Genomic DNA, 24678 nt, shown 5'->3' on the forward strand with positions numbered 1-24678 from the left:
GTGTTACCTCAACAATATCCGAGTTGGTTCTGCTTTCATGAGGTTCATTATATTCTGTATACTTGAGAAGAACTTTGTCCATATCAGTGCTAGCATATTGAAACAGTTTGTTAGAGCTGTTGAAAATGATGAGTGCTATTTCACAGTCACAGAGCACACTAAGTTCATAGGCTTTCTTCATTAATCCAAACTTTCTCTTTGTAAAAGTGACCTAAACAATAAAAAAGGTATATTTTTATTAAAAGCATTAGTAGTACTTGAATATGGGCTATCTGAAGATGAATCTCCTTCTTAATACTGAGCCAGATTTCAAAGATGGAAAAGGTTCCCAGCTTTGTCCTCCATATGAGCCTTCCCTCTCCCATTGTGCCACAGTCCTACATTTGTTTTGTATATGAAAGCTCTCTGACAGAGCTGTCTCCTGGGGAAGTATTTCCTTATCCTTGGCGCCACTCCACTACAGAGGGTGAAGAACCGCAGAAAGGACAGTTGATCAGTGTTCCCTTATCATTCAGTTAAAATTGTTACCCTCAGAAACCCCAAATCCCAGCCAGGTAATGTAGCATCAGCCAGACTTTAATCCCTAAACAACTAAATACATCCACTAATCTAAAGTATTTCTCCTCCCTCTCAAGCGGTTCTCTATTGTACCCACTGAAATTCACAGTCTGGAATCAGCAAATTCCCCAAAGTCCTCAAATTCTTCTTTAACTGTTTCTTTCTTTAACTGAAACCTGTTACCTGAAATCCTCTCTTAACAGACACCACCCCCCCCAGAAAAATTTTTATTTACATCCTTTATACTGACTGAAAGCCCTAAAAGAGATGTCTTTTTATGCTCTGTATTCTCTCTTCAACACTACTTTTCTTTCCCTCCCCTTCAAAAACTTCAAATATTTTGAAGCTCATGCCATACAAAAATTATACCACCCAACAACCCTCCTTGGGGTGAGCAAGAGTTACCCTTGATCCCTCTTCTTCTAATAAGGGATGGGAAAGGAGTGCGAGGGAACTATCTGTACTTTCTGCTCAATGCTGTTGTGAACCTAAAACTTCTCTAAAACATAAAGTCTATTTAAAAAACAGTTTTTGAAAGGTCAGTCAGAATATACTTTTGAATAATCTTTGGAATTGTGCAACAACATAAAGTTCAACAATTTTCCCCATAGATACCTAGCATATGACTTTCTTCCTATAAACTTTAACTATTGGCCTAGACTTAAAATCAGTTATAGCAGTAGCTATTAAAGAAGTAGAGGATTTCCACTGTCATGAAAAGCAATTACTGCCACTAGAAATTTTTTTCACGAGCATGACTTTAATATCCTCTTTCATTACAGATATAATATGTACATGTAAAAGCAAAACAACAACAAAATTCATTTCACATGTACAATTCAAAGACGTTTCTGTATGTTTTCAGTCTATTTCCTATGTAGCATGATAAGATTAAACAGTAGTATAGTAGTTGAATGGTTTTCACTAAATTTAAGGAGAGTATCTGTTTTCTCCCTATAGTAACACCAAATGCATTTAACATCTACACATCTTAGCATTTTATCACCTTAATCACTCTTAATTTTATGTAGATCTAATCTCTCTAATAGTCTCAAACCTTATGTTTTCTCTGTATTTCTCAAGTGCACAAAGCACAATACTCCACATATTATATGACCGCTCGAATATTCTGTTAGCTAGTAAATTGAATGAAAATAGAGTTGAGAAGGTTCTTTAAATATTCATTTAACAAGAAAATTTAACTAGCCAATACAATCTAGTCTGTTCATGATACATATTTACAAGTAAATTGTGCCATATACCCAAATCACCTTTTATGAATTATCTTTGAATACTGGTCTATATTTGATACTTTAAAATTCTCGGCAGGGTGTGGTGGCTCACGCCTGTAATCCCAGCACTTTGAGATGCTGAGGCGGACAAATCACGAGGTCAGGAGATGGAGACCATCCTGGCTAACACTACGAAACCCTGTCTCTACTAAAAACACAAAAAATTAGAAGGGTGTGGTGGTGGGCGCCTGTAGTCCCAGCTACTTGGGAGGCTGAGGCAGGAGAATGGCGTGAACCCAGGAGGCAGAGCTTGCAGTGAGACGAGATCACACCATTGCACTCCAGCCTGGGCGACAGAGCGAGACTCCATCTCAAAAAAAAAAAAAAAAAAAAATTCTCAATGTAAAACAGAAATCACAAGTAGAAAAACCTCCACATCTGTTGATGTACTTGTTTTTACAAATAGATTTGGGAACAAACAAAAACAAAATAGAATACAATGGAGGAAAGCAATAAGGAAAGGAATGAAAAATACTATCACTTATGACAAGAGTATATGCCTAGAAGATTAGATTATAACAAAATATAATAAGCCACAAAGCAAGAAAACAAACTGTTAAGAGTCTACATTTTGCCTTGATTTTAGTGTTTTCAGTTCAAAGTAAGTTTTTGGTTGTTATACAGAGATTTTCCTTCTACATACTAGCTTTCTAAGACATCTAAAAGTGAAAAATCAGTAAAAGCCAACTAATTAGTACAGTGTTAGTTAGTAATTTTACAGTATAGCCACGTTTTAGTTCATAAATTTGATATGAAAGAGGTAACGTAATCTAAAATTAGGCTACAGAATACTAACTACATAATTAAAACTCAAGATTCAACTTTATTATTCTAAGACAGTATTTTTAAACTGATGATTTTAATTACATTAAAATGATGTAAATTCTTTATATTAACTTCAAAAGAAATCACAAAAGTTAGTTTTCAATTCAAAAGGGAATAAAGTCATGTTTACTCCTCTCTACTCCTCTAAAAATATGGACACATACATACATATACATACATACATAATAAAAAAGAGACTGAGTTTTCTTCAAGGAAAGTAAGAATCCCTAACTACAAATTTTCATCTGCCAGATTTGCTGAAATTTAGATGAAAATGAAAGTAGATTCAGAGAATTCACACTGAGTTCTTCACAAAAGTGGCAGTGTCCTCTGACAGGATCCTCTGATTAGTGCTACAAGAGTCACAAGTATCAGAAGCCCACGAAATAAGTGAAGAATCTTGTTCTAAATGTAGAATGCCAGGGAAGGTGAAACCAAAACAAACAAAGAAAATAATTTTATAGGAAAGCTATTTCTGTTAACTCATACTTAATATAATTGCCAAAACTGTCAAAGATAACAGATCTAAAATGTGAGCTGGTATGGCTCAGAAATGAATGAGAAGAGAAAAAAAATCAAATCATAACAGAGATTTTTAGCACAATAATAAAAATCAAAGAATCAAAACAGAAAACTAAAATGAATAGAAAAAAGTTGTTTGTATTGTTGACAGATAATGAAGATACCAAAAAAGCCCAGAGCATTCAGCAAAGGAAAACTATTTATTAAAAAATAAAATACAGAAATGCATACAATCTCTTTAAAAAGTGATAAGGAATAATCAAATTCATGGCACACTCAGATTAAGTTACTGAATGTCAAGGTCAAAGAAAGAATACCATGTACACCAAGGAAGGAAGTGAGTCACTTTTAAGAAGGGAAAAAACTCAGTCTGGTGTTAGAATTCCGGCAACATTCAAAGTCAGAAGACCAAATCTCTACGATGTTCTGGGGAAAAGAAATAGGGCCTATAATACCTAGAACGTCAGACCTAGCCAAGTTAGACTTCAAGTATAAAGACAATAAACATTTTCAAACATAAAAAAACTCAGGAAGTACAACACCTACAAGCTGTTGTTAAGGGCAAAAAAACTAACAAGCATTACTCGCTGGAAAAAAAAACAAAAACGTCATCTGAGTAGAATATAAGTTGAAAAAAGTCCAATGCTGCACGCTCAGCTTCTAAAATAAAGCTACTATGTGGCAGTGAGTCGGTGCTACAAAAAATTTGTTGACTAAATCTCTAAAGGAATAATGAAGAAAAAGTGAGAAACCCCAGGGGTACGCTGGAAAATGAATGGGGTCAGGGATGTGGAGGCTTGTAGCCTGGAGAAGAAATCGGCCAGTGGGATTATGAGAAGACAAATTTTTAAGACAGAGTCTCGCTCTGTCGCCCAGGCTGGAGTGCAAGCGGCACGATCTCGGCTTACTGCAAGCTCTGCCTCCCGGGTTCATGCCGTTCTCCAGCCTCAGCCTCCCAAGTAGCTGGGATTACAGGCATCCACCACCACGCCTGGCTAATTTTTTGTATTTTTTTAATAGAGACGGGGTTTCACCGTGTTAGCCAGGATGGTCTCAATCTCCTGACCTTGTGATCCGCCCGCCTCTGCCTCCCAAAGTGCTGGGATTACAAGTGTGAGCCGACGGGCCCGGCCAAGAAGACAAATTTTTAAAACAGCAGTTTGGGTTCAGCTTCTGCTTCTCACCTCCGCTGCTTGGAACACTCAATGCCCGCTATATCACAAGAGAATTGGCAGGCATGCTGATGCAGACAGACGCCCTCTACAATAAAACCTGGGCAGTACAAAAGCTGTGCTGGAGACAGGAGTTGAAGACATCAGGTAGAAACTGACTAACCTCTGGCAGTGTGACTTCTCAACCATTCTTACTCAGAACCTCCAAGTTTGGTGGATTACCAGGTAGAGAAAGTATCTTCTTCCAATGTTCTTTTCCCTGGGGGGCTCTGTGTGGAGCTGCAGTCAGAGTTCTTTGCGGATACTATGACTTTTTTGATGGCTGGGGCCCTCTAACAAATTTATATGATCAACTAGGATCATGTAAACTAGTACAAATATACACAAGATCACAGGGAATAAAAATCAACTAGACTGGTGAGTTAAGAGATGTATCAAACTAGACAAAAAACCAATATCCAGCCTTTTATACTATCTATAAAAGACATACCTAAAACATAAGGAAACAGTAAGGTTGAAAGTTAACACAGAGTTTCAGACCTACAAGAAAACACTGGCTCGGCGTCGTGGCTCACACTGTAATCCCAGCACTTTGGGAGGGCCAGGCGGGAGGATCACTTGAGCTCAGGAGTTCGAGACCAGTCTGGGCAACATGATGAGACCTCACCTCTGCAAAAAGTACAAAAATTAGCCAGGCATGGTGCGCACACCTGTAGTCCCAGTTACTCTGGAGGCTGAAGCAGGAGGATTGCTTGAGCACAGGAGGTCAAGGCTGCAGTGAGCCATGATCATGCCAATGCACTCTGGCCTGGGTGACAGAGCAAGACCCTGTCTCAAAAAAAAAAGAAAAGAAAGAAAAGAGGGGATGAGAGAACGGGAGTGAAGGAGGGAGAGGGGGAGGAAGGAAGGAAAAGAAAAAAGAAAAGGAAAGGAAGAAATGTGTAGTTATATCAAGGTGAGGTAAGGTAGACTTAAGACAAATATGCCTTACTAAGGTAAAGATGGTCAATATGTATTGCAAAATTTGCCAAGAAGGTACATCACCTCTAAATATGTGCAAGCCTAATGAAATAGTCCCAAAATGTATAAAACAGTATTATTAAATCAATAAAATATACAGAGAAATTGACAAATCCACCATTGTGGTAAGTACAATTATTGATAGGTCTCAATGAACGAAAAACAAAAAGTCACAAAAAATACAGAAGGTTAGAACATAATAATGAGAGTTATCTGAAAGATATATGGAGACACATGCATCCAACAATCAAATAATACATATTTACCCAACTCCATTCGGAACATTTAAAAAACCAGTCTTGATTTAGGAAATAAAGCAAGTCTAAACACACTTAAAAAGGCTCACAATCTACTGAAATAAGGGCAATATACACCACTATGATAAGCCCTGTCATAAAAGTGTTTACAAAATGTTTTGGTAAAGACTGAAAGATACTATCTGAAACAGAGACAATACATATAGAATTAATATCCAGAATATGTAAAGAACTTCTAAGAGAAAAAAATCAAAACCAACAACCCAGCACAAAATAAGCAGACCACAAAAACAGGTTGCATTTCACTTTCCTAAGACCAGAAAAAAAAAAGAATAAAATAAAATTTAAAAAGGGATAAAGACAGAAAAAATAGAGAGAAAAGAAAGGCAGACAAGACAGATAGAAGGAAAGGCAAAGTATATGGCAAATAGGAATTCTCATACAAACTTACTGCAGTGTAGCTAGTACAATCACTTTGGAAAGCCACTTGAAAACATGGTAAAGCTGATGATGGACATACTCAGCCTAGCAATTCCTTCTGAAAGTATTTATCACAGAGCAACTTTTACCCATGTATAATGAGACAGGTCAACAGATGTATACTGCAACACCATTTATAACAGTAAAAAATTAGAAACAACATAATTGTTCTTTGATAGAAGTACTGATGAATTAAGAATATTTATTCCTACAACTAGCTGTACTGAATAAGAGCAGATGGATCTCAAAACACTACACTGAGTGAAAAAGCAAGTGCAAATGAAAACGTCATTATGTAAAACTTTAAACCCATGTTGAAACAATATTAAGTAATACCTGTTTAAAAAAATAAAGAAAACACAATGCAAATTCATGATAGTGGTTATGAGAAGGAAAGTAGGAAGAGACCAGGAAAAATTATAAAGAGGACAGTAAATCTCTAATTTTTTTCACTTTACGAATAAAAATAAAAATACATATAACAAATGTGTCAGCACTGACATATGTTACTTCTGGATAATGAATATAGCAATCCTTAAATATCGTTCTCTGTATTCTACCTTTGGAACCTTTGGAAAAAACTTTTATTTTTAAACTGCTCTTTCTTTTTTTTAAGTATATGAGGATGTCTGCTTTCAGGTTAGAGGGAGTAGTTGTCGGAACTCCAACGAACCCACTGAAATCAACTAGTAAAACAGGATGAAATACAACAAATACCTTTTTAAAGACATCAGAAAGCTGCTGAAGCAGGAAGACTGGAGATGCTAAGATTCTATAATATCTTTCACATACAAGGTCTGAAGTCTCATTAAAAAACCACCAGACATGTCAAAAGACTGCATCATATAATTGAGAACAAAGAGAAAAAGAGATCAGACATGGACCTACAGATAATCCAGATATAGCTATTAGCAGATATGAACTTAAAGATAACTATGGCTAATATTTAAAAAAAAAAGTTTAAAAATGGAGAAAATGCATGAAAAGATGGGCCATTTCACATAAAAATGAAAAATCAAAAAGAAATTCTAGAATTGAAACTATATTATCAGAAATTAAGAACATACTAGGCTGTTTTATCAGTTAATTTTAAAAAGCAGGAGAAAGGCTTACTAGAAAATAGATTGCTAGAAAATAACTAGAAAACATTCAAACTCAAGTACAGACAAAAAAAGAGTAAAAAATACAGGAGGACAAAATACATAAGAAACGTATGGGACACAAAACAGTTATATGTAACTAGAATCCCAGAGAAGGAAAAAAATGGGACACAAGCAATATCTGAAGACACATGCCCCTTGTGGGTCCATCACAGTAAAAATGTATATTAACAAAGGAAAAGCAAAAGGCTTTAAAGCAACAAAAGAAAAAAAAGACACATTATCTTTAAAAAAAATTTTTTTTAAGATCAAAAGCTGGCCTCTTAACAGAAATGAATGGAAGCTGGAAGACAACTGCTTCAAAGTACTAAGAGAATAAAACTGCCCATCTAGAACTCTACAACCAATAAAAACAGTTTTCAAAATGATGATACAACTAAAAAACAATTAAAAATTATGCAAAGGATTTGAATAGACATTTTTCCAAGGGAGATATACAAATGTCCAATAAGCACATGAAAAGATGTTCAGCATCATTAGCCATCAGAGAAATGCAAACTAAAACTACAAGATACCAGTTTATACCCATCAGGATGGCTACAATAAAAAAGACAGGGCCAGAGGCAGTGGCTCACGCCTGTGATCCCAACACTTTGGGAGGCCGAGGTGGGCAGATCACGAGGTCAGGAGATCGAGACCATCCTGGCTGACACGGTGAAACCCCGTCTCTACTAAAAATACAAAAAAATTAGCTGGGCGTGGTGGCAGGCACCTGTAATCCCAGCTACTCAGGAGGCTGAGGCAGAAGAATGGCATGAACCCGGGAGGCGGAGCTTGCAGTGAGCCGACATCGTGCCACTGCACTCCAGCCTGGGTGACACAGCGAGACTCCGTCTTACACAGAAAAAAAAAAAAAAAAGACAATAACAAGTGTTGGCTAGGACGTGGAAAACCTAGAATGCTGACACATGGCTGGCAGAATGCAAAATGGTGCAGCCACTTTGGCAGTCTGGCATTTCCCAAAATATTAAACTTAAGAGTTACCATGTCATCTAGCAATTCTTAAGTATACTTTTATATACTTAGCAGCAAATATGCAGAAAATAAAATTTGAGAAGAAGTGTAATAATGCTTTAGAAAATCAAATATCTACTAATAAATGTAACAAAAAATGTAGAAGACTTATTTTGAAAACTATCAGCCATTATGGAGAGAATTAATGAAAACCAAACGAAATATAAACATGTTCATAGATTACAAGACTTGACACTGTAAAGATTTCAATTCTCCCTAAATAGATCCCTACACCCAGTGGAAAAAAAATATCTAAATTCCAGTAGGTTTTTTGTTTTCTTAAGTGAACACTGACACTTGGTTTCATTTGGATATTCTGAAAAAGGGCAAGAATAGTCAGCTGGTTCTGGAAAAAAAAAAAATGGTGCAGAACTACACTACCAGATATCATAGTAATTAAAACAGTATAGAATTAAGCAAGGATATACAAATAATCAAATGGAACAAAACAGAGAATTTAGAAACAGTTTCACACACATATGGTTACTTGACTCATGATAAAGGCAACCCTGTCATATAATGAAACGAAGGATGGTTTTTGCAATAAATTGTACTGGGACAACTAAATATCCATCTGGAAAATAACAAATCCTGACCCCTACACCTCAAACCAAACACAAAAATAAACACCAAATGGATAACAGGTCTAAAACATGAAAGGTTAAAAAAAAAAAAGAGTTCTTACAGAAGAAGGCATAGAAGAATATCTTTATAGCCTTATGGTAAGTAAAGATTTCTTAAACGTGACACAAAAGGCACTACTCATAAAGGAAAGGGAAAAAAAGGTAAATGGGAAACCATTAAAGTATTATTGATTTTTTAAAACATTAAGAAAGTGTAGGCCTGGTGTGGTGGCTTATGCCTGTAATCCTAGTGCTTTGGGAAGCCAAGGCAGGAGGATCACTTAAGGCCAGGAGTTCCTGACCAGTCTGGGAGAGACACCATCTCTACAAAAAAATAAAAGAATGGGTCGGCCCTAGTGGTACATGCCTGTAGTCCAACCTACTCAAGAGGTGAAAATGAGAGGATCACTTGAGCCCAAAAGTTTGAGTTACAGTGACCTATGATCACACCACTGCACTCCAGCCTGGGCGTCAGAGCAAGACCCTGTCTCTAAAATAAAATTTTTAAAAAAGAAAGTGAAAAGGCAAGCCATAGTTTTAGAGCTAATATTTATAATGCATATCATGGACAAAACACTCATCTGATTATATGGAATGCATATTAAGAAGAAAAAAGCAGGCAGCCCATTAGAAGAAAACAAAATGAAGTGAACATACTAGTCACAAAAGAAGATATATATCTAAATGGCCAATAAAAATATGAAAAAGTGAGCACCTTCATTAGACATCATGGAAACTTAAGATTAAATTACTATTGTTCACCTACCAGAATGACTAAAATGAAAAGGACAATACCCAGTATTGCTCAAGACCGCAGCAGCTAGAACTCTTACACTCTGCCAGCAGAGTGTAAACTAGTAGAACTACTTTAGAAAACTTCTGTCAACTACTAACCAAATGTATACCCTTATGACTCAGCAACTGCACTCCTATTTACCCAAGTGGTCATGTACACTATCGAGAATATTCAAAATTACAGTCTTCATAATAGTACCAAAGTAGAAAACAATCCAAATGTCCATTTACAATAGAAAAAAGTAAATACATAAATTGTATTCTATTGACACAATAGATTATACATCAATGAAAATGGACAAGATATATTTACATATATCTACATGCAACAATACCACTGATAAATTTCACAAATGTAATATTGTGCAAAAGAACACACACTGTTCTATAAGCTCAACAAGAGGTGTAATTAATCTATAGTGTTAGAAGTCAGGATAATGACTCTCCTCGGGGCAGGGGAAACATCTGGGAGACAGGATAAAGGGTGCCTCTCGCGTGGTGCTCTGGGATATGCTGGCTACATGGTCTTCTTCTTGGTGCAAAAATTCACTGAACCACACTCAGGATTTCTGAATTTTTCTTAATCTTATACTGTAATACGGTTTACTTTTTTAAAAGTGTTTTAGATAAGAAAGAACAAACATAAGGTTTCATCAGAGGCTTCTAAGTGGAAGTAAAGTGAAGCAGCTCTTTAAGTGTATGATACTGTCACCCCTCCACCACCCACAAGATTATCTGTATACTGTTTCAATGATGAAGTGTGATTTTTATCTTGCTAGTTCACACCTGTAATTCAAAACTCTTATTTGCTACTACCTCCTCCAATAAATAGTCCCTAAACCACTCCATCAGAAGTTAGCAGTTTCTTCTATAAACTCTACCAGTATCTGATATTATTTCTATTTGCCACATATTTAGATCTCCTATGTAGGCTATATATTTTTAGTGAGTTTCCAAGACCTAACACAGTCTCTTGGGATATAGTACATATCTGAATCTGGACAAATAAATGACATCTCTTTTCTTCTGCAAAGATATAATTTTTCTCCCTTTCATGAAGAAACATGAAACTTTTAAATCAGAATCAAATTCTAAAATCAATAAAGATACTCTTTTAGTTTGTGACAAATTGTTTCTGTGTCTAATTTAACCTGAAAAATAAACTGTCCAATTATTTCTTTTATATCTTTTCTCCAATCTTTGCCAAAATTATCGGAGACAGAAATTCAGATAGTCCTTGCCCCATTTGGCAGCTAGGCAAGAAGCTGACACAGCAGCTAACTCCAATGTAAGAACAGTCTCATTCTAGTTGCTTAGTGGCAGTATCTATCTTTTTAACAAGGTCATTTCCTCAACTCAAAAAGTTCCATTACACAGTCACCTACACAATTCTAGCTGCTCTTCCTCTCTAAAAATGTGAATCCCTTCCACAGGTAGGTCCAGTTTAGTTATGTCCAATTTAAACACGACTATCTACGGAATAACAAGGGCTCGAAAATTTTATGTGTCCTCCAGTTCTCTGCTTGTTACGTTACTCCCCAATAAACCCTATTTTATATTTATACTGCATATATCCATGAAGCAGGTCCCTATGCCTCCTCTACACTTCATAATCCTCAGACTGTGAAGGAAAGATAATTTGCAGCCTTGCTTGGAATCATTCCTTTGGAATAATAGCATGGATAGTTTACCAATCTTCCCTATCGTACCAACCTTCATAATGAATCATACTGTGTGGGCCTCATGTCTTTGTTGAACAATTTCATGAGTTGAAACCAGGGCCTCCTCTTTAATTCAGTCTATGGGAAACCCTCATCACTCCCACCAACTTCCTTACAGGCTGCTCAGTTGAGTTTTATCTCCAATTATATCTATATTCCAGTGAATTACTACTCAGATTTGCACAACACATCTTCAGTTTTGTTCTGTTCCTGGTAAACTTTCTGAAACCACTTGTTGTTGAAACTTCTCCTGATACGCAACTTTCCCAGAGACAGCATCTCTCCAGTAGTTCCTTTATAATATGCTATGAAATTATTTTTCCCTCTTTCCTCTGAACTAAGGAGTTGGTAAACTTTTTCTAAAAGTGTCAGAGAGTAAAGATTTTATGCTTATGGACCATATAGTTTCTGGGGCAACTACTCAATTCTGTTGTTATAATGCAAAAGCAGCTATAGACAATATGTAAATGAATGAGCATGACAGTGCTCTAATAAAACTTTATTTACAATAACAGATGGCCAGCTCATGGACCATAGTTTGTTAAGCCAACATTAGACACTTAAAACTTCTGGCCTCTTCATATACCAGCATCATTATAATTACCTTGAATCTGTAAGGATTTACCCACACTGGAACCGTAAAATAACTTCAATATATTTTATCAATTAAAACTGAGGTACATACATAAATTTATAAATATTTGCAATAAGTATAAAAAATTCTCATTATATATTGGATAACCGGAAAATTTAACTGACTAGAACACATTCACTGATAACTATAGTTAACTTAGCTAATTATAAAAATAGATGTGATAACTTAAAAATAATCAATATAAAAAAGACTAACAGTCAAATATATAATCAAATATATAGAAGACTAAATATCTTATGAAAAACCTATACAATGGATGGTAATGGTGCGGATTGTGGTGACTTTACTTTTGAGTGTCTATGTTTTCTGTGACATATAGCTATAATAAGGAAGTCTCTTTAAAGCAGATGATGAAAAGACACAATTTTATGATTGTTAGAATTTTTCATTTAGTCTGTAACTAAAAATATTTAGACTTAAAATTAAGTTTAAGAAAAACCCAACCATTCTGTCCTATGTTCTTTTTTAAAAGAATATTTATATCAATTAAATAAATTAAAATTTTCATTTACCTGTCGGTTCCTTTCATCCATTATGCGTGTGATTTGTATTTTCTTCCGCCCCATTTTCAGTCACCTTTCCTTATTTCCTTATATTCCAAATATTTAATTCAAAAGTTAATTTTCTTCGATACCCTAATGCATCGTACACAGCTTCTATTATTTCAGCTTCTAGTCCAACGGCTACAGCTGAAATTTTCTACAACATCTAAAAGAAAACACAAATTAGAAGATTTAAAATCTGTAAGTTTACAAATCATGTAAGTGTTATACAAATTTCAAATCTGCTTTTACACTGTACACAGCATTATTAGTTGAAATTTCTGGTTATACAAAATTAGTAAATAAGTTGAAATCTTGTTAACTTTACCCCTAAAATACCTCTTGAATCTCTTTGTGTCTCTAGTTCTGGTTAAACTAATGCAACAATAATGTTTGAGGTTTTCTCAATGTATATAACAACAGCAACAAGAGCCAAGCCTTACTGAGATTCTTCCATGTAACAGACATTTTCGGAAGTACGGGCACGTCTTAACTCATTCAATCCTTACAGCAATTTATAATTATTGCCTCCATTTTATACATAGAGACACTGAGACACAGAAAAATTAAGCAATATGCCCAAGGTCACGTAGTGAGGGGCAGAGCTTGGGGTTATAAACTCAGGGAATCTGGTTCCAGCACTTCTGTTCTTAACACAGAATATCCTTAAAAACTTCTGATGACCTCCATACCAAACAATGAACTAATCTGGATGGCCCGGATCTGTCTTTTCAAATTCTTCTTGCAAATTGCCCTAGCCTCCAGCCAAATTACTATTTGTCAACTCACAAAGCCACTATATACTTTCGTAAAAACATGCATTTAAATGAAACATTCCTTTGGCCATTTAATGAACACCTCCCTTATCAGTCAAGATTCAGTCTGCACTTCCAGATGAAGAGAAAATCAATTTCCCTTGGTAAAATAAACCACAGCACCTTCGTGTGTGTGTGTGTGTGTGTGTGTGTGTGTGTGTGTGTATAAATTCTAAGTCTGCTTTCCTTCAAGACTTAAAAAATCTTTCAAGTGTTTTTTATTCCATTTATTCTGTGTAGTAGGATGACTGGAAATGATATAGTTTGTCATGTTCTGAATGATGGCTGTGTCATTTTAAAAACCCAGTGCTTTCAGACTTACATAATAAAACATGAGGAGATGGGGGAATGAATGCTACAATACAACAGTCATAATAATACATTCCTATGGGAGTTTTATGCAAGTATTTTTAATGCCGTACATGTGTATCGATAAAACTTCAATTGTACTGTGCAAATCCAGTGTGTGATTAAATCTGGCTTTTGCTCAAAAGCTATGAGCCTTTCATTTCTTATCATTTCCAGCACTAACATCAGCACAGCATTTCTTATTTATCTTCCCTCACTATTTTATTTCTTCATTCATACAAACAGTAGTTCATCATCTATTAACTGATAACCTATTAATCGTTCACCTACTTCTAATAAATGTACTTCCAAACACTGAACTATGCACAGAGGATAACATGGTCAGAAAAAAAAAAAAAAAGGATATGATTCCTAATCTAGCAGAGTTCAGAGTCTAGTAGAAGAAAAAGACATTAATCAAACCATAATGCAAATGAGTTTGCATAATTCCAAACTAGAAAGTTCATTTATCTGAATTAAATTTATGGTTCAGGAAAGGCTTCCCTGAGCATGTGTCTCACACTCAAACTCGAGTATGAGATATACACATTAGGCAGGGAGAACAACATGTGCAAAAGCCCCATGACAAAAGGGAACAGGAAACATTAGAGGAACTGAAAGATGGCTAGTCACTGGTGGGACCTAATCAAACACGCTGTGTTGTAGAATATTTCTTTTAACAGATCACATTGTATCCAATTCCCAATATAAACACTTGTAGTGTAGTAGGCAGGAGAAATGTTAATACATTTTACTGCAGAGAGGGTATTGCTAAGGCATGCAAGATATTTTAATGGCTGTAAGATGGATACACTGTACTACCTTATATCACCTAAAAAATTCTGAATTCTAGAACATATTTGGGCATTTTTTGCTTTTGACAATGGTGGAGTAGTTTGCTTCAAACCAAACTTCTTTTGAGAACAACTAGAAAAGAAAAACACAAGATAATCTGTTTTATATCACTAGAGAACTTTCAAAACTAGATAATCTGCAGGGTGAAGGTCTGGAAGAAATAGGTGAGACCAGTCTCTGGACTCATCTGCCTGTAGATTCCAAAACTACTGCCCGAGAGACTGAGAAAGTTAACAGAGCTTTCAAGAGACCTGTGGGTGGACATACAAAACGCAGATTTAGGGCCTGCCAAGGAGGAACACCCCAGTAAACACAGCAGGCATATGGACAGACGCCAAAGAACGATACTCTAGGTATAAAGGTAAACTAGAAACAGAATAGCCCACACAGGAAGAGAAGCGCAGCTTTAAATCATCTCAGTCCCTAACTAGATTAAGGCAATCTGGGCTAACTACTCTTAGTAGCCTAGCTGCATACCAGTAGCAAAAGTAATTCTCAGCAGAAAGATAACATCATCTAGAAATTCACATTTTTTCATGATTCATATAAATGTCTGGAAATCAAAATATAACCAGTCAAAACCCGACTGAAACCAAGAGTTTTAAAATGGCAATAGAAACAGATTCACAGTAGATCCAGATAATGATGTTATCAGAAAAAAGTTTAAAACAAGTTAAATGTTCAAGGAATTAAAAAGTAAAATGAAGAATTTTCATAAACAAAAAGTGGAAAACATGAAATAAAAAAATACAATTTTTAAAAAGAAGTGATGGATGGTTTTAATAATACTTTAGACACAGCCGAAGAAAGAATCAACCCAGAAGATGGGAAACAATAAAACACCTAGACTGAAGCACAAAAAGAGAATGAGAAATACAGAAAAGACTGAGAAATTACAGCACACGGAAAACAGATACAAAATACATGTAACTGGAGTCTCAGAGGGGAGGAGAAAACATATAGGCAAGAAAAAATATCTGAAGACATAATAGCCAAGAACTTTCAAAACTGACCAATGAGACATCAAGCCACAGATTCAAGAAGCTCTATCAATCCTCAAGCAAAATAAATACAAAGAAAACCACATTTAGGCACATCAAAGGGGAGAGAAGAGGAGAAGGAAAGAAAGAGGGGAGGGAGAGGAGAGGGACGGGGACAAGAGTGGGGGAGGGAGAAGGAGGTCCCCCACCCCAAAGAGAGATTTTTTTTTTTTTTTTTTTTTGAGACAGAGACTTGCTCTGTCACCCAGGCTGGAGTGCAGTGGCACGATCTCGGCTCACTGCAACTTCCGCTTCCAGGGTTCAAGCGATTCTCCTGCCTCAGCCTCCCAGTAGCTCAGACTATAGGCACACACCACGCCCGGCTAATTTTTTGTATTTTTAGTAGAGACAGGGTTTCACTGTGTTAGCCAGTATGGGATACGATGAAGTTTCTCTTCAAATAACACGATCAATCTTTTATTTTTTAATTCACAGTACCCCCCCCACCCCACCCCCGCCTTTTTCCCTTTTTCCTTTTTTCTCCTTTTGCCTTTGTTAGATGCCCAGGCACGCCACAGTACCAGGCTGTATCAGTACCAGCTCACATTCCTTTCCTTATTTGGAAAGAGGACTAACTTTCTAGCTCATTACAGATACCCCTTCCCCTTTCCTCTCCGCTTTCTTTTACACGCCCACCTTATCTAAAAAAAAATCAAATGTTTAGCCAACCGGGATTAGTTTAGATTGTAAGACCCGACCCCAGACAATGGGGAAAGGGTACAGGGGCAGGACTTGCGTCAGGAATAAAGGTTCTCGTGCCCCTTTGTTCAGGTGTGCTCTCATGGCGACTGGCCACCGAGGTACCCCTCTGCGCAGAAGTAAATTGCTTTGCTAAGAATCCTTTGTTCGAGTGTTCAATTTCCTCAGGATTTTGAGTGTTATTCCTAACACCAGGATGGTCTCGATCTCCTGACCTCATGATCCACCCGCCTCGGCCTCCCAAAGTGTTGGGATTACAGGTGTGAGCCACCGCATCCAGCCAGAGAGATCTTAAAAGCAGCCAGAAAAATTTAAAAAGATTAACTTCAAGAAGCAACAATAAGAGTTATAGCTAGCTGACTTTTCCCAAATAATAAAAGCCAGAAGACAGTGAAATGGTATCTTCAAAGTGCTGGTGGGGAAATGCCAAACCAAAATTTTGTAACTGACAAAAAAAAAAAGTCCTTCTGAAATGAAGGCAAAATAGAGAGGCAACTTTAAGGCAAACAAACAGAGTTTGTTATCAGGAAAAATTGAAGGGACTTTTTCAAGTAGAAAGAAAAAAGAACCCTAAATACAGCTTGGATATGCACAAAAGATGAAGGGCAATGAACAGGGTTGAGAGGGTTCAGTGAGTAACTCTAAAGGAATAAAGGAATACTGACTAAACAATAATACTTTGTGGGATTTCAAATGTTACAATACGTAAGAGTAATAGTACATAATAGGGGAGGATAGCAAAATGAAATAAAAGTGTCCTAAAATCCTTTCATTGATTAGGAAGTGGAAAAAATGCTCATTTACTTTAGACCTCAATAAGTCAAGGATGCATGTGGTAATCTCTTGGGTAACTATGGCAAGAACAGTAAAAGTACAAATAGCTGAGAGGGGGAAAAATGGATTAATAAATAACCCAAAAGAAGGTAAGAAAGGAAAGACAAATAGCAGAGAGATGACAGATTTAATCCAAATATGTAAGTAATTACATTAAATAGGATTAAACTAAACCTCAGTTTTTAAAAGAATAGAAGTGGATTAAAAAAACAAACCCCAATTATATGAGATGATTACAGAGGACACATCTTAAATATGGGGATACAGAAAAAAAGTAAAAGCATAGTGAAAGATACACCATGTAAAACACCAACCAAAAGAAAGTTGTGTGGCTATCATAGTAAACTTGAATGCAGGAGGCAGACACTAGATACATATACATGGATTGCATCGATAGATACAGAAGGATATTTCAAAACAATAAAAGTTCAATTCACCAGGAAGACACATCAATTCTAAATCTGAGTGTACCTAACAACACTTACAGTTAGGAATCTGCTCCTGAAAATCAGATATTCTGTGCAAAGACCATAACCAGAAATCTATTTCCCATTATTTCAAGTAGGGAAAAATTATAATATGTTACACATCAACCATAATCCCCAATCATTTCTCTTTTAAAATTCAACACACAAAAAAATCCCCTTTTATAGTAAATTACCATGGCTAAGGGATGTAAAATGCTTACTACATGACTTCATATGCAGTTACTTTCTCACTGGCTTTTTTTCCTTCTCCACAATTTAACACTTCCTCAACTTTTTTGTGCATTCTACAAATCTAAGCAAAAATAAGGGCTAAATATGAAAGGCAATTAGAAAAATGTTTAGCACAAACACACATGGAAGACAATGAGTGGCTCAAAGCCTTCTAATATTGTAATGTCTTGCTTATTGCCAGCAACATCAGAGATGCACATTCCCTTTACATGCTTCAAAATGCCTAAATGTAATTCTAATATTCTACAAACTATACTTGGAATATAATTTGTGACTTTTCACATATACCAGTTTGTTAGACTACTGAGTTTTGCGATGTAAAAATACACTTTTCCTAAATAAACTTCAGCTAAGAAACAGGGTATGCCTATATATAAAGCCAACACCAAAAAAACTAAGTCAAGTCTACAATTATAGCAAGGAATTTTTTTTTTTTTTTTTTTTTTTTTTGAGATAGAGTCTCACTCTGTCACCCAGGCTGGAGTGCAGTGGCGTGATCTCGGCTCACTGCAACCTCTATCTCCTGGGTTCAAGTGATTCTCCTGCCTCAGCCTCCCGAGTACCTGAGACTATAGGCAACCACCATCATGTTCAGCTAATTTTGTATTTTTAGTAGACGCAGGTTCACCATGTTGGCCAGGCTGATCTCAAACTCCGACTTTTTCACTGGCCCTAACCCACTTCGTGTTCCTTACTATCCTCCTTATCCAGTTAAGTTTTCACACCCTCACCGCCTTTTGGCTCCAACCCCTTGCCTCCATTTTGTTGCAAAATCTGACCCCTGAAGACCAGCTTCCATGTAGCTAAATATGGCTAGATGAAAAAAATTAGCATGCCAATCAAGCCAATTAATCTCACTTTAAGTTCATGAAGGTCATGAGCCTTAAATCTCAAATATTCCCTTCATATTACAATCTTCCATTTCCAGAAACCTTCCATTTCCCAATTCCTTGTTGATTATTTTATGCCATATTCTCTCTGCTTACATCTCCAACATGCATCAGTCATCTTCACTCTCGGTTAGATGACTTTGCTTGTCTTGATCCTGAGAGAAATTTAAAATGTAGAAAATAATAAGCAAACCTATATTTGCAAAATTTCAGAAGTTTCAACTTTATAAAGATGTTAATTCTCCCCAAATTCATGTACAGACTGAAAGCAAACCCTATCAACACATCAGTGGTTTCTCTCTTATTGTATGTGGAAATTGATAAGCTGATTCTAAAAATTCATTTGGAAATACAAAGGTGAAAGAATAGCCAAGAAAACCTTGAATGATAAAGCTAAAAGACACACATACTATATAAAGCCATAAAAATTAAGATGCTGTGATTTTCCCCCAAAGGAAAACTCAAAGCTAGCAGAAAGCAAGAAATAACAAATTTGAGAGCAGAGATAAATGAAATAGATAACAGAAAAACAACAGAAAAAAAAATCAACAAAGACAAAAGTTGATTCTTCAAAACGATTAACAACTGACAAACCTTTAGCTAGACTGACTAGGAAGAAAAAGAGAAGACTCAAAATTACTAAAATCAGAAATGAAAGTGGGGGCATTACAACTTACTCTATAGAAATAAATGAGACTGTAAGAGAGTACTATGAACAGCTATATACCAACAACTGGGATAACCTAGATAAAATGGACAAATTCCTAGAAACACAAAAGGTTTCTAGAACTACCGAGACTGAATCGCAAAGAAATAAAAAAGAGCTGAATAGAGCAATAACTAGTACGGGGATTGAATGGGTAATTAAAAACCTCCTGACAAAGAAAAGCTTTAGACTCAATGGCTTCATTGATGAATTCTACCAAACAATTAAAGAACTAACATCAATCCTCCTCAAACTCTTCCAAAAAACTGAAGAGGGAGGAACATCTTCTAACTCATTCTATGAGGTCAATATTGCCCTAATACCAAAATCAAAGATACAACAAGAAAACTATAGACCAATATACCCTATGAATAGACACAAAAACCCTCAATAGAATACTAGCAAACTGAATTCTAACAAATATTAAAAGGATTGTAATGGTGATCAAGTGGGATTTATTCCTGCAACGCAAGGATGTTTCAACATACTAAAACCAATGTGACACGCCACATAAGAGAATAAAGGGGGAAAAAAACCATGATCATCTAAATTAGTACTGAAAAAGGATTTCACAAAATACAACACCCTTTTATGATAAAAACACTCAACCAAACTAGGAAAAGAAGGAAACTACTTCATCATAATAAATACTATATATAAAAATTCCACAGTTAACATCATATTCAATGATGAAAGACTGAAAGCCTTTCCTCTAAGATCAGGGATGAGATGTGGATGACCACTTTCACCACTTCTATTCAACACTGTAATGGAAGTTCTAGCTAGAGCAATTAGACAAGAAAAAGAAACAAAGGCATCCAAACTAGAAAAAAAGAAGTATAAATATCTCTGTTTTAAGATGACATGATGTCTTTTGTCCCCTAGAATCCTTTCATGAGCAAGCATGATCTTATACGTAGAAAACTCTTAAAGATGCTACAAAAAAAAAGGTAGAACTAATAAATTTAGTAAAGTAGCAAAATACAAAATCAACACACAAACCAGGTGCAGTTCTACATATTAACAATGAACAATATGAAACAAGAAAATTCAATTTACGATGGAATCAAAGAGAATACAGATGCTACTTGACTTATGATGGGGTTAAATCCCCATAAACCCACCACAAATTGAAAATATCCTAAGTCAAAAATGCATTTAATACACCTAACCTACCAAACATCATAGCTTAGCCTATGCTATCTTAAACGTGCTCAGAACACTTACATTAGTCTAGTTGAGCAAAACCATCTAATACAAAGCTATCTTAAAATAAAGTGCTGACTATCTCATGTAATTAATTCAATACTGTACTGAAGTATGGTTTCTACTGAATGCATATTGCTTTCACAACACTGTAAAGTCGAAAAATCGTAAGTCAAACCACTGTAAGTTGGGTATCATCTGAACTTAGAAAATGAAACAAGGAGGTGAAGGTGAAAAGCTTCCACACTAAAACTAAAAAACACCGATGGAAGAATAAAGACATAAAGAAATGGAAAGATGTCTTATATTCATAGACTGCAAGATCATGTTATTAAGATATCAATACTGCCCAAAGGGATCTACAAACTCAATGCAATCTCTATTAAATCCCAATGATATTTTTGCAGAAAGAGAAAAGGTCACCCTAAAACTCATATGAAATCTCAAGGGACTCCAAATAGCCAAAATAATCTTGAAAAAGAACAAAGTTGAAGGACTCAGACCTGATTTCAAAATTTACTATAATGCTACAGTAATCAAAACCGTGTGGTACTGGCATAAAGACAGACATAAAGACAGTGGAATAGAATAGAGAACCCGGAAATAAACCCTCACATATGGTCAAATGATTTTCAAAAAGGATGCTAAGACCATTCAATGGGGGACAGTCTTTCAACAAATGGTGCTGGTAAAATGGGATATCTACCTGGTAAAGAATAAAGTTGGATGTTTATCTAACATCATATACAAAAATTAAATCAAAATGGATCAAAGATTTAAACCCAACTGCTAAAACTATAAACTCTTAGAAAGAAAACATACAGCAAAAGCTTCAAGATGTTGGATTTGGCAATAATTTCTTAGTCACAACACCAAAAGCACAATCAACAACAAAAAAATAAACTAGATTTTATCAAAATTAAAAACTTCTGTGCATCAAAGCGCACTATCAACAGAGTAAAACAGCAACCCCAAATGAAAGATAGTAATTGCAGATCATGGCCGGACGCGGTGGCTCATGCCTGTAATCCCAGCACTTTGGGAGGTCGAGGTGGGTGGATCACCTGAAGTCAGGAGTTCAAGACCGGCCTGACCAACATAGTGAAACCCCATCTCTATTATATACAAAAAATTAGATGGGTTGGTGGCACATGCCTGTAATCCCAGCTACTTGGGAGGCTGAGGCAGTAGAATCACTTGAACCCGGGAAGTAGAGGTTGCAGTGAGCCATGATCGCACCATTGCACTTCAGCCTGGCAACAAGGGCGAAACTCCGTCTCAATTAAAAAAAAAAAAAAGGCAGATCATATATTTGACACAAGATTAATATCCAGAATATATTTAAAAACTCAAAAGCAACAAAAACATAACCCAATTTAAAAATGGGCAAAGGACTTGAATAGACATTTCACCAAAGAAGATAAACCAATGTTCAGTAAGCATATGAAAAGATGCTCAACATCACTAATCATTAGGAAATGCAAGTCAAAACCACAATGAAATGCCATTTCACATCCATTTGAATGGCTATTAAGAAACGAACAGCAAGCACCAGCATGGGTGTGGAAAACTGGAACACTTGTGCACTGTTCTTGGGAATGTAAAATAGTACAGCTGCTATGGAAAACAGTACAGCGTTTGCTCAGAAAAATAAATATAGAATTGCCGTCTGATCCAAGAATTCCACTTTTAGACATATAATCAAAAAAACTTAAAGCAGGAACTCAGATATCTGTACAGCAATGTTCATAGAAGCATTATTCACAATAGTCAAAAGGTGGAAGCAACCTGAATGTCCACCTGCGGGAGAAGAAACAAAAGGTGGTACATACATACAATGGAATATTATTCAGCATTAAAAAAGAAGGAAATCCTGTCACATGCTACGACAGAGATGAACCTTGAAGACACTAGGTAAGGGAAATAAACTAATCACAAAAGGACCAATCTACCAATGAGTCCATTGGTACGAAGTACCGAAAGTAGTCAAATTCAGAGACATAAAGTATAATGGTAGTTAGTTGCTAGGGGTTGCAGGGAGGGTCAAGAGTAGGGTGTCACTGTGTCATGAGTACAGAGTTTCAGTTTGAGAAGATGAAAACATCCTGGCCCGGCGCGGTGGCTCACGCCTGTAATCCCAACACTCTGGGAGGCCAAGGCGGGTGGATCCTGAGGTCAGGAGATCGAGACCATCCTGGCTAACATGGTGAAATCCCGTCTCTACTAAAAATACAAAAAAAAATTAGCCGGGAGTGGTGGCGGCGCCTGTAGTCCCAGCTACTAGGGAGGCTGAGGCAGGAGAATGGCATGAACCCGGGAGGCGGAGCTTGCAGTGAGCCGAGATCACGCCACTGCACTCCAGCCTGGGCGACAGAGCGAGACTCCGTCTCAAAAAAGAAAACGTCCTAAACAAGGACGGTGGTGATGGCTGTACAGCAATGTGTATTTATTTAATGCCATTAACCTATATAATTTAAAAGGGTTAAAGCAGTAAATTCTATGTTAAGTATGTTTTACAAATTTCAAACAATTTCAAAAAATTTACATACAATTTCAAAATATTCAAATACTGAAAAAAATGCATCTATCTTTCAAATAATTCCAGGAGTCAGATTTTATTAATTCAAGCTAACCACTAACTTTTTAAATCATGCAAGTACTGATTTTTTCAATATGGTAAAGCTAAAGGAGTTTTACTCAAAATGGCAACATTTAAAATCTACCTTTAGAAAACAGATGGGCATTTCTCACATAAACTAATATTATCTTTTCCTAGGAGGGAAAAAAGAATCTCTCTAATTAAATCCCAAGTCCTGTATCTGTTATTCAAGCAACAGGAATGCAGGAAAAAATTACTTTAAACTGAATACTCAGGTAACTGAAAAAAATCTGTCATGTTTTTAAAAAATCAGGAACCAGATTTTTAAAAACATTCCCAATATGGGCTCTACTGTCTTAATTTAAAAGATATCATAGAATCTAGCACTCATATTCAGACCAGTTTAGTACTAATACTGATCACAAATGTTCACAGTCTTTTAAACTCAATTTTGTTTACTGTTTTAAAGAAACCTGTTGCTTAAGTAAATAAATATTTTAAGAGCATGGACTTTAAACAGGGGGTAAACTTTACTTTTTAAACTGAGTCCTTATTAACACCAATCATTGAGTTCATCAGAACACCCCATTTTGATGACTCTGGCCAATCAACTACACATTAAAAACTTTTTTAAACTAGCAAATGATTTTTGGAATAAAAATGATTATGTACAATCAACAACTGAACTCTTTTAAGAAATAAACAGGCATCTCTATCAAAAAATCTTTAAGGATCTATTATTTTTTTAAAAGAGTGGAACTTAAGGATTTAATTTTGGACATACTAAACTTGAGATGGTCATGGACAAGTGAAAATGTCAAATAGGAAACTAGACATAAGACTCATACATCAGGACTAAAAATAAGCACTGGGAGTCTTGGGCATATAGACAGTATTAAAGGGACAAAATGTAAAATGGAAACAGCAAACTCAGCCCCAAGGAACAGAAACACTTACTGCTGTTGCAAATGAATGGCTCCCAAATCATCCTGTAGATGTCAAGTTTTTAAACAGTTTGGGCAACGTTTAAAAACTTAATATTTCAAAAAGAAATGAATTTCAGCTTCCCCTGAAAAATCCATTCTACTTTCAAGAAATTAGTCTAAGGAAAAAAATAATGAGAAAAATCTACAAATAAGGATGTTCATCCCAACACAATCAAAAGAGTGAATACATGGCAGGGGAATAAGATAGAAGCCTACAGAGGTGGCCTGTCCATACAATACTGTAACCATTAAAAAGGCTGAACACTGTACAATAAATGTTCACAATGTATTGTTGTGGGTAGGAAAAATGTAATTCTAGTTTTGTTTTTAAATATTCTGTAGATA

At 35.9% G+C, this 24678-nt stretch overlaps 1 protein-coding gene across 23 annotated transcripts in view; it reads right to left on the reverse strand.

Annotated features, from left to right (window-relative positions):
* Positions 1–24678, reverse strand: part of MEF2A (myocyte enhancer factor 2A) — a 152721-nt gene that overhangs the window by 72390 nt on the left and 55653 nt on the right. For all 23 annotated transcript variants that reach the window (XM_055277080.2, XM_055277081.2, XM_055277077.2 and 20 more), the window contains 2 exons: positions 12607–12802; positions 8–211 (listed from right to left, as the gene is read on the reverse strand). In XM_055277080.2, the coding sequence (XP_055133055.1) occupies positions 8–211; positions 12607–12660 (258 nt within the window). In that variant the 5' untranslated portion in view covers positions 12661–12802. The remainder of the gene's footprint in view (positions 1–7; positions 212–12606; positions 12803–24678) is intronic.

The sequence above is a fragment of the Symphalangus syndactylus genome, chromosome 5, assembly GCF_028878055.3.
Source record: "Symphalangus syndactylus isolate Jambi chromosome 5, NHGRI_mSymSyn1-v2.1_pri, whole genome shotgun sequence".
Lineage (NCBI taxonomy): Eukaryota > Metazoa > Chordata > Mammalia > Primates > Hylobatidae > Symphalangus > Symphalangus syndactylus.